The sequence below is a fragment of the Macrosteles quadrilineatus genome, unplaced genomic scaffold (genome assembly GCF_028750875.1).
Source record: "Macrosteles quadrilineatus isolate MER2022 unplaced genomic scaffold, UCM_ALF_1.0 Scaffold_41__1_contigs__length_1036756, whole genome shotgun sequence".
In the NCBI taxonomy this organism is placed as follows: Eukaryota; Metazoa; Arthropoda; class Insecta; order Hemiptera; family Cicadellidae; genus Macrosteles; species Macrosteles quadrilineatus.
This window is the reverse complement of record NW_026542634.1, coordinates 105,529-117,592: the sequence shown is the minus strand read 5'-3', so window position 1 is coordinate 117,592 and position 12,064 is coordinate 105,529. Positions and strand designations below refer to the sequence as shown.

At 34.8% G+C, this 12,064-nt stretch overlaps 1 protein-coding gene across 1 annotated transcript in view; it reads right to left on the bottom strand.

Moving 5' to 3' along the window:
* The window catches only part of LOC129005898 (uncharacterized), a 37,552-nt gene extending 27,498 nt beyond the window's left edge, over positions 1-10,054 (bottom strand). Inside the window, exons 1-2 of the mRNA XM_054434938.1 lie at positions 9,755-10,054; positions 4,410-4,475 (exon numbers count right to left, since the gene is read on the bottom strand). Coding sequence (XP_054290913.1) covers positions 4,410-4,475; positions 9,755-9,874 — 186 coding nt within the window. The 5' untranslated portion in view covers positions 9,875-10,054. The remainder of the gene's footprint in view (positions 1-4,409; positions 4,476-9,754) is intronic.
* Positions 10,055-12,064: the final 2,010 nt, after the last annotated feature.

The following is a 12,064-nucleotide window of genomic DNA, read 5'->3' as shown; positions in this document are numbered from 1 at the left end:
GTCCTGACATTTCTTGGCTTGATTATCATTAATATTTCATCCACTAATTTAGAGTCATCCAAATTGCTTTTAAACCCTCTTAGTGCTACAACACCACTCACGGGAATGATATAGTTATCAGTTTCAGTGTAAGCGTTGCAGCGTCGCTGAGAGCAACTCTTTGTATTTCGTATAGTCCACAACAATGCTGTGAATAATTAATGCTCTGATTAAGGTGTCGGTTCAGTCTGAGAGCTTTAAATTACCAATTGCCAATTTATTTTAGCCTTATAACTTAAAAAGCATATGGGATTTATCACTGTTTATATTTTTAAACTGTTACTAAATGCTAAAAGGAAGTTCTTTAAAATAACTTAATCAAAGTCCTGCCGCAGGTTTTTAGGGTAGGCATATAGGCCTAATATATATCCCAGTTGGAATACATTTTTAGTCAAATGCACAAAATTAAATAAAAAGTAAAGTAGTTTAGTAGGTTTGATTGAGGATATTTAAGAGATAAATAAACACAATTTTCTTAATAATTTAATTTAAACATATGCAGTGGCGGCGATGAGAACCCGTAAGCCCCCCCCCCCCTCCACCAAAGTTTATTTACTGAGCCTCTCCCAATATTCTTTAAAAACATTATCACAGGTATTTCCAACTAAGTTTGCACTTGAGCTTGGCATGGTATCTCAAGGCATTGAGGCGTCATCGTCGGTCTTCCACGATCACGGCAAAATCCTTAATGTCTTCATAGGTCACGGAAACATTATCATTGTCTACTATGATTGCCATCAAACCTTTGACATCTTGTGCGGTCGTGCATCATCACCATCTCCATCGATCACGGCCAAATTCCTAATATCTCCTTTCCGAAATCGCAGCAATATCCTAAATATCTCCCGCAGAAAAAGTAATGTCATCATCGTCTTCTGAGATAGCGTCAAAATCTTGAATATCTTGCACAGTCACGGAAACATTAATATCGTCTTCCACTATCACAGCAAAATCCTGAACAGCCCCGCGGTCGTGTGGACATCATTATCGTCTTCCGCAATCGCAGCATAATATTAAACATCTCCCGCGGTCGAGGAGACATTGTCATTGTCACCCGCGGGGTAATGTTATTGTCGACATATGCGATTGCGGCAAAAGCATGGCTCTTTCAATCAAGTGTGCTTGATCTTCGCAGTCGTGTTCTGGGGTCACAATGTTATCGTGGTGGTAATAGGTTGACTCGAGGTCAATTTTCTGACTTTAAACAAATTTCTCAGATTTTTACAAAAAAAAAAAAGGAAAAGAAAAACGTATAGTAGGGTAAATATACTCATGTAAATATTGTTATGATAGGGGGTATGGCAGGGTCCGGGTATAATTTCACGAAAAATCTCCCAGTCAAGGCTCTCTCATTGGGTATTCTCATTAAAATAACACTAATATAAATAAATTTTTTTAATGTTTCTTCTTGGAAGAGGACGTTAAAAATGCCACAGCCTTCCATTAAGCTCTACAGTAATCAATACCTTAGGCATCATTAAAACAACAATGCAATAATAAAAAACGTTTTACCCAATAGTTGTTAAACTTATAAAAATTATAAGGTTTACCATTACATTTATTTAAGTTTGATAACTTGTAAACACAAAAGCTAGACAGGTCATGTTAACGTACACAAGTTAACTACCTATTATAAGTTTATGTAAAGTAAAGTTTGTACTCTTACCAGTAGTCTATATATACGATACTTGCTCAATGCAAACTTTGATTCAATGCGTTGATACAAACAACCACACACTTGCTTACAATATTCACAAAAAAAAATCTAACTGTAATGAGTAGGCTACATTGAACAAAAAATAATAGTCCAATAGTTCAAAAGTAAATATATAACAATATTCTAGATAATCAATGTTGAGAAATATCACCCTAAAATAGGATAATATTGACTTTATTTTATATCTAGACTGGTATTGATGTAGGGGGCAGTAATTGATCAGAGGTATGTAGCTGTCTTTCAATAAGGGCAAAACAGATTCCTAGAAGTCTAGTAGAAAATATCACCTGGACGTGACCAACATGCTGACCAACAGTCTACTAGAGATAAAAACCACCCACACATTGTGCTGCTGCTGTGTGTTTCATGTTGATAACATTCAAGTGTGCTCATGTTGACTAATTTTTCTCTTTTATCGTAGCGTGGATTTTGGGTTTGGCTTCAGGCTACTAAAAAATTGTAAATTAAAAAATCCCATGTTATTTTTATGGAGAATAAGTAAACTGTTGTAGTTTGCTTGATTGCTTGATATATTTGGATCAAACCTCACAATCAAAAAACACACTTTATTAACCTCCCTGTAGCAGCAAACCTAGATACTCGTTCAACCTAAATAGATGTTATTTAACTTAAATAGATTTTATTTAACACCAAAATTCAGGCAAATGGAAATTCGCTTAGTCTGCAGGTATGCTGCGGCGGGGGTATTTTATTATTATATAGCAAAAAAGCAAGAAATGACAACTAATTTGAATTCAACATAAAACGCCGTAGAGTTCTTCAGTGATAGTAAAAAAAAATCTGTGAAACGTAATCTAAAAGAAGATGAGATTTCTTCTGGATTAAGGAGTAGGTTGCCCCTGATCTAAAATTTGTTAAGAAATTATAAAAAATACTAAAAACACTAAAACGTTACGAGGTACAGTGTTTGGTTACACAGTGTCTAGAACTCTACCTCTGGTTAGCCAGTTGAAAAGTTACATGAATCAGCAAATTTCTTTTAGGATCCCAGGATAAACCAACTGTAAAGAACCACTTTGGGAGTTAAGTTTTGAAAATAATTGACAAGTTTCCCAATTATACAGGCTAAACTAAGCTGATGTAAGCTCAGCTCAAGTCACCCAGTGCTGGTTACTTAATGCTGAAGATAGACTATCATTCATACAGATTACATGCTGTTGCCACATTGTAAAATATTTGGTTTGTGGTAAATAAATAAACTACAGTACCTTGAGGAACAAACAAAAGTACTCCAACTTAAATGTACGGTACTAAGCCAAGCTAGGAAGATGGTGAAACAACCACCTCGTTCCAGCAAACCTGTAGCCTAAAAGAATTTCTAGTTTCTAGGCTAGATTGAGTTTTAATTCAAACTGGTTTATGATAAAAGTACCCAATCTCATATTAAGATCAAAACCCATTGGCGAAATGTGTTCTAATGTAAGCTGCTTGTACAAAAATAGTTGTTTAGTAAAATTTTTAAACCTACAATAAAGTTTAAAAACTTGCCAAACATTTTTAAAACAAGCAATAATACAAACACATGGAAAATAAAATTGAAACGATCATTACTGAAGTTTGATACAAATAAAAGAAAAAATCTGAAACGATTTATTAGTCAAATTTTAAAAGCCTTATAAAACAATCAAATGTGTCAAATTTATAGCCAAGCACAAATTCATTTATTTTCCATAAGGATTACCCCTACATCAGAGACAACATAGTGCTTTTTTTTTTTTAATGAATCAGTTTTGGGCCCCCCTGAAACCAAAAAGGTGGTTGGCCTAGTGATATCTGTGTGTGGACGTGAACAAAACTACAGACTATGCCTGTTACCTGATTTTGATGAAATTTGGTATCCGCATAAAAAGGAAAAACTAATCCATGGAGTTTTTTGTTTCTTTGAAATTCTGATTTTTGATCGGGATTTTTCCATAAAAAGACATTAAATAACTGAAAAATCAAATAACACAAGTTTTCATTTTGAATAAAATTTAGAATATTAGTCATTTCATCAAACAAAATTGTACAACCCCCCTTGCTGTACGGTACAACTTACGTTTGTAAAGTAATTGCAACTTTTATGATTTTCCCCTCCCACCGCTAACCCGTGATAATTGTTCTTGTTTAGGTGAGTCGGTGGCTCAGTCGGTAGCGTCGCGGACCCAAGGCAGTAGTGTCGTGGGTTCGGATCCTGGTCACTGCCACTAACTTTTATCAGTACAGTTCACCTTTGTACTGTACCGGCTCACCACTTGCTTTGCTGGATACGTTCCACGCACAGATCTGTCGTCTATGTGGACGGGCAAATGCAAGGTTAAAAGAGGCCACCAACCTCTTTTTTTTTGTAAAAAAAAAGATAATGCGAAAACTATGTGTCAGGTTGCTGATACCGTATATATTTTATTGATTTTAATGATTGACTGTCTTAGTTCCGCCAAGGTTCTAGACCTGGGGGGTCTAAACGAGAGTTAGTCCACTGAATATTTACAAAACAAATTGTGCTTAGAAATAATAGCAACTTTGAAGTAGAACCTATAAAAGGTTCTTGGGGGCTTTGTAATTTACCTAAGCTTAACGGTAATGGAGTAGAAGTCTTACTCCAAGGAGCACAGTGAAGTGAGCATTTCCTAGCAGGTATAAAATCACTTACCACAAAAGTTCCAACAGACACTCCATTTTCAATTGAGTCTTCTTCCAATGTCTTTTGAGTAAGTAACTGAAAACAAAACAGTATTAACAACTTAATTGATGAATGTTGACAAAAGAGTGAAACCTATTCAATAGAATATAGGCTACATGTTTAGGCTATAGCATCGACTATTGGATACAGAAGAAGACATCCCACCTATATGGATCAGCTGTCTCCAATTTTTTACTAAAAAAGAATGTAGTTGTGTGAGCCAGTCACAGATTGCGCTAGTGTCTAAAACTATATTTTGTACCTTATTTTTCATTACTGACATAGTTGCTAGGTCACAACAGTTGCTATAGCTCATAATAAGTCATTCCATCAGTTTGACTTGGTAAAAACCATCATGTAATCGGCAGAAATCAGTGATTTAGATCAGTGCAATCTGTAGGTGGCTAACATCAACTAAGACTAATTTTATTAAAAACCTGGCTACAACTTTTATATGGGGATGGAATGTCTAGTTGTTGTATTAATAGTCAAAAACTATAGTATGGATTCCCCTCTCTTAACTTTTGAATGGGTCACACCAAGAAAACTAAACTCTGTGGTCCATTATATGTATGAAAACAGTATAAAAGTGCACTTGTAATGTTGGTACTGTACACTCTCGACTATCCAAACCCCGGTTATCCTTGCCCTAGGGTTAAGGTGGTTTAGAGCCTAATATATATTTTAGTTTTCCGAAAACGTTCAATAACTACCGGTAGGTTATTTAACTAACAATTCTAATTAAAGTAGCCTGAAGTAAAAATATGAATTAATTTTTATTTGATTAAACTAACTTACTTGAAATAATCATTATATTATTTTAACCTACAAATGATCCACAATAACCTGGAAAATAAAATTACACAGTAAGTTGGCAGCCTGGATGATGTAAGCTAGACGAGCAATGTGCAGAAAGTGTCAATAGCAGAGGCAATTCCGCTCGGGCATTACCGCCCCACATCGCCTTTTGTCAGTCTTAATGTTGACTTGATGGTGTCAAGTAAAGTATAGCTCGGGTTAAACTCAAAAGGATACACTAATTTTATACTTTTTGGGAATAGAAAGATCCATCTCAATGTGTTCTTTTAATACTGTAATGAGTTGATTTATAACAATTTTATGGTGAGGTAGCCTCTGGATCACTAAATTTGTAGCGTCTAGAGTCATGACTCATCTTCCGGCGTCGCCACACGTGTCCCCCGTGATTAATTACACTGGCCAGTTTTTTACAGTATTATATTCGTTTTTTGTGTTTTTCGTGTTCGTGTATGTGTTTTAAGTGTATCGACGAATCTAACCAAATTGGTTAGATGACCTATTGACGTTTTTGCCTGAAGATGGACTTATTTTCAAGTCCGAAACTATAGTAGTGAAATACTAAAGAAGGATCACTTGACGAAGCCAGGTAACTTAAAACTTTTTAACAATTTTATAATTAACGTTTAAGGGTTATTTAAGGTTTTTCAAGATGATTTTATGAGTGTTGTGCGCGTTTGTTTGATTGTTTTCTTGAATAACACCACCTTTATATTGTTAAAACATATTTTTATGTAAAAAAATACTTTACTTCATAATGTGGTACCGTAACCCCTAACCTCAAAATCGAAGCGGCCTCCATGTTATCCAAGGATCTCGGTAGCCTAGGAAGTCTCAGTCCAAATAACCTCCAGTTAATCAGGAGTGTACTGCAAGACAATTTTTCTCAGGGCCTCACACAATGGTGTAATTTAGATGGAGCTTAAAAATGTTAAAGCCCTAAACTTGTCAATGACACCTAATTTTTGGCCTTTACAAAAGAGTAATATTAGCGACATCTAGAGGTCTCTCTATATCAACCTCGTACGACATGATGGTCGAGTATACATTTACATGGGTTTAGTTTGCCTGGTGCACCACATTAAGAAGTTAAGAGGGGCTATCCATACTATTGCCTAGTCCTGATAAGTAGTTAAAAGTAAATCTTTAAGAACCTATAGGGTTTTGTCTATAACAGCTAGTTTGCCTGGCCTGGATTCAAAAACAAATTTAACAACGTTGAAACAAATTCTTTAGCATGCATAATAAGACCCCATTGTGGAAAACCTGCGATATATAACAATTTCTAGTTCAACGAGTTTTTCATCCAAACAGTCAAAACGCAAAAGAATCAACACTTAAACGCATAATATGTAGGCCCTACCTCCACCGTAGCAAACCAGCAGACTAAGCTCGCTCATGAAAGAATGAAATTTGCCTGATTTGATTTTCAATAAAATATTGTTTCCTTTAAACATACTTTGGATTTATTGCCCATTTAAATAACACTAAGTTTAATGAGTACCTAGGTTTTCTGCAATGGGATTGTAATAAAGATTATTCGTAGTGAAATGTTAATAGCTTAGTATAAAATAAATAAATATGAAAAATTTGATAAAAATGTATCCAAACAAACAACTACGCAAGCTGCATAAGAATAACATATAAGGCATGGTAAATTGAGTTTTTTTTTCATCTACAAAATGGTTTTGAAAGAAATTCAAACATTTTATGTTTTGGGGGTCAATAAGGGATGATCCTCAAAACAAAACAAAAAAAAAAAAACACAACAAAACAAGAAAACAAAATGGGTCAAAGTGGGTTGGGAATTTATACCCTTTAAAACTCATTCCTACAGTCCAATTACCTATGCTGGTTTGCAAACCCGATCAAATAAATGTAGGTTAACATGTTTTTATCTTTTTTCTTATTTGGTTAGCTTTTACTCGAGCTATCGTCCTAACGGATACATAAATGTAGATAGAAAAATAAAGTGACAGATAACTGGTTAACAAAGCAATTGAGAAACATTGTCATTCTTGACTTTCTCTTTATTTTAAACCATAAAACCACAACCCAGAGAGATAGACTCTCTTTTATCATAGATGCGGCTAGCCAGAAGGCCCTTTCACATTAGTTACCCGGATCAGCGCATTTCCAGGCTCAAATTTTGTGATTTTTTTGGTGTATTTTGTTGTATGTTGACAGCTGCGGGGTGACGAAATGAAGATCTTATGACTCCTGTAGAATGTCGACGTCCACGAGATATCTGATTTTAACTCTAAACACATCCCTCGCCATACTTTTTTTTCTAACACATAACTATATGCGTTCATAGTTTAGAAAATGTCTTCCCTATGAAGAAAATTATTTTGGTAAGTTAGGTGGCAGCAAAAATATACAGAGCTGGGACTATTTGTTTGTTTTAATGGCTCTAGAGGTGAAAAAAGTAATTTTGTAGTTCAAATTTTGTAATGGCCTATGTAGGCCTACAGATAAACTTATAATGTTTTATCTAAAACAACACTTGTGCAGCGCCATAACTCGAGCAAAAATTATCCGATTTTGATGAAATTTTGGTACAAACATGTAAACTTATATTTATTCGAACAAGTTTGCGAACCAGCATAATCAAACCATGAGAACGGGGGTTTATGGGGGGTTTTATGGGGTAAAAATAGGTTTTTCAAATTTTTGACCCTAAAACACAAAAATTCAAAATTTTATTTTGTAAAGCTTAATAAAACAAATAATTTAGTATATTGAAGCGTTATTGTGCGCATAATGGTTACGGACATTTCCAAAAATTTTTTTTTGTAATTCCCATGTTATTCTTATGGCTCGAATAAGTGAACTGTTGTATTTTAGTTTGCTTGTTAATGAACATATTTTGATCGAATTTGGAAAATATATTTATTTCTTAAAAAAACTGTTAGGCCTAACATTAAAAAAAAAAACACTTTTTTACCCTCCCTGTTGTAGCAAATCTAAGTCCCTACTCGTTAAACTACCGTAACTACATAATTCTATTTAAATAGGGAATAATGTGATATTTTAAGAGGCATTTTAGTAAATCCAATCAGGCTAGTGGAAATTCGCTTAGTCTGCAGGTTTGCTGCGGCGGGGGTATCTGTCTATCTGTCAGTTCTGAGATTTTCACAAATGTATCCATAACTTTTGAACCCCTTAATCAATTGACATCAGACTTAGGACACAAGTATTGACGGATAGGGTCAACCTTTGTACAAAGTATCAGATATTTGAAATTCTACCAATTGAAAATGGCAGATATTTCCATATTTGGGTTGTTAATAAGTTACCAGTATTTAAATCAGTAGCCTATCCAACACATTACCACCCACTGATGAAGCACAGGCTCTATAACAATAACAAACGCACCTCTATATCTAGGCCTACTGTTATTTTTAATAGGTATAACTTATTGGTTGTATCAATAGTTAGTTCGAGAAATACGATATTATGTGATGAATACCAACATAGGTCCACCTAGAATACTTTTGAGTCAACAGTCTTTGTACTTGCATCCCATTGAACAGCGCACAAGGCTTCTATTCAGTACAAGTTCTATGAGGGGACTGAGTTAGGCAGGTCCGCACTACCAGGATTTAGCACAGGTTAGAAAATTCTGGAGTTAGTCGATTCCAAGACAAAAGTCAGTAACTTAGGTTCCGCACAGCAATCGATTTTGGAGATAACTTAGGCCTATAGGGTATTTTAACAACGGCATTATCTAATACCGCTTAGGATACCCTATGCATGTGAGCATAATAACTCGTGAACATCGGCTGAAGGTTGTATGTATTCCAACCCGAGGGTCAGGTCAAGTTTATAACAACCACACAAAGACTTTACCATTAAGTTAAAGGTACCGGTACCGGTAGGCCTACTGTAGTATACAATAATCGGCTTGATAAATGGCTTTGCGGTCCATGGCGTTGTCCCTCTTACCGATAGACAGTGAAGCGTAGATCGAGTGTTGAATACCATCACGATCATGTTTGTTGTGATACTCATGAGGAGTTCACCTGAATGTGAAAGAGCTTGGAGTGAAAAGCCCCTTTGGAATTATCTGTGGAGAGTTTGAATTTTCTGTGTTCATCTACAATTAAGTTAAATCAGTATGAATGGGTATCACATAGCATAGCTAATTCCGACTTTGCAACTAAGTTGCAAGTTACTGATTGATATAGCCTAACTTAGTTGACAAACTGTTCAATTGTATTTCCATTTGTTTGTTACTTGATAAGAATTATTAATGGGTAGTTGTCAAGGTTATTCATTCACTTTAAAACAATGATCACTAATAAGGTACAATTCTTTAGCCTGTAGTTTAAGAAAGAGGTGAGCGCTTTTAAGCCCAAGACCAGCTCATCATTTGTTGTAACTGGCCTTGATCTAAACTGTTCTCAGGCCTGAATTCTTAAGTTAAATATTCTTTAATCCACAAACAAACCAGTAAATGTGTTTTAAACCGATGACAATAAAAAACAAACACATACCTTTGATAATTTATCGATGGGGAGGAGCTGAGATGGTACTTTGTCGTGTAGGTCAACTCCAGAATTGTTGCGCGAAATTCCATGCTTGGGAGATCCATCACGGCTATGGTTATTACCCATGACTTAAAATATTTACTATACCAAAATTAAATATAAATTATCAACTAATATACATTTCACTTAAATATACTACAGACACCGTCTCGCACCCTTCCCCGATTTTAGAAAGACTAACCATATTGAACGGAGGTTTTATATTGGCTTTCAAATAAAAACAACCTTAGAGGCCTTGGTGATGAGATTGTGCTAGTGTGTGTGTGAGTGAAGTGTAATTATTGCAGGTGCAGCTGGCAGCTCAAACAGCTGTTTTTTTAGTTTGTTGCCATGTCACTGTAGCCAACAAACGTTAATAAAATATTAAAGAAATACAGTACATGATACACTATAAACATGGCCACCTTTAAAGGCGTCCGTGCTATAAAGAATATAACAATACCCCCGACGCAGCAAAACTGCCGTCTATGCGTATTTCCATCTGCCTAAATTGATTCTCAATTTAAATATTTAAATTACATTAGGTTTGAAGGAGTACCTAGGTTTGCTGCTGCAAGAAGGGGAAAAACGTTTTTTTTAGTAAAATATAACAGCTTAGTGTAAAATAAATAAATACATTTGGCAAGTTTTAGCAAATTATATCAATAAACGAGCAAACTACAGCAGTTTACTTATTCTCCATAAGAATAACATGGGAGTTATAAATTTACATTTTATTTCGCTGTAACCAATAATTGTACAAAACACTTCAATTCACCTAAATTATTTAATTGTGTTTTTAAGCTCTAAAAAAATGGTTTGGAAAGAAATTGAGAAATTTTGTGAAACATATAAAAGAATTTGCACGAATAGTGTTTTTGGCCTCTAGGGATAACAAAATGAAAAAGTAAATCAGTCCCAGACCTAAATCTTACCGTGCCTCCTACGGTAATAGCTACTTCCGTGAAGGGAAATTCGCTAAGAAGGATTTTATACTCTTCCACTCCATCTCCTTCCTTATGAATAGTATTTTATTTTGAAATTTGTAAACATATTAGGATGAACTAAATGCAAAAATAGGCATTAATGTCATTTGCGGTTTGGTTTAATTAATTTAGGTTTAACTTTATATTTGGTTTAACTTGCAATTTATCAAATCCTAACTTGATAAATCCTGGTACACCCAGGAACTGGCCAAAATGCGTTCTTATAACTGTATCTTTTACAGGATTTCTATAAGACGTATACTGTGTTCCTGAACGGAAAGAAAGACTCCATGCCTTGTACGTCCAAACTAAAATACTTTATCGCTCTAAAGTAAATGAAGCAAAAAAAGCTTCAATGTGTTTAAAATAAAGAAGGCGTCCAACACCTGCAAAGTGGCATTAGATCTAGGAGGATTAAACATTAAGGAGAGGACACGCTGTAGTTTCGTTGAAGCCAGCGTACTGGTGAGGGGGGGGGGGAGGCAGCGCTACTCTCCCGCCCCCCTCTCATACTGCGTTGTATGCGTTACTGGAAGATTTGGTAACAGAAATATCAATTGACTATTTAAAAATTAGACTTCATCATGCTACGAAAATTAAAAAGTTAAATTCTAACCGTAATATTAGGAACCTATTAAGAGGAAAGTCATATTTATTTACCAATAGTACGTTCAAAGGTGAGTAATTTACACAAGGACGACTTTTATTTTAGAATTCGTTGTCCTTGTTTTTATTTTTTTCCATACTTGTATTGTGTATTATTTATATACTCTAACCAGAGCGCGGGACTCCGGTTCATGGGGTCCCGGGTTCAAATCCCGCCATATCACCAATTGATTTTACTGTTCATAAATTAAAACTCAAATCATGAGTAGTACTGTATGTGTATTTGAACATTTTCTTAAAGAGAAATAAAATAAGTTTTAATCCTTTAAAAGAATGATAAACGCACTTTGGCGTCAGAAGACGCGATGATTGTTGAACATTTACACTTTTTACTCGAAGTTTCTTTGGGCAAACAGATCAAATATAGTTCAATATGATATTAAAAAAAATCAAGAATTTGATTGCCAAGAAATTGTTTTACTTTTTATGATTGTAATTTAATTGTAACGGCTGTTGGTGTAAAAAAAGTTAGAGCGGCTTTGCATTTTTTCTTAACTTTGGCTATTTAAAATCACCTGCCTAGCACATAAATGACTTAAAACTAGTAAAATATGATATTAACAAATCGAGAAAACTATGAAAAATGCAAATTTAAAATGTATTTCACCACCCGAATTAAAATTTT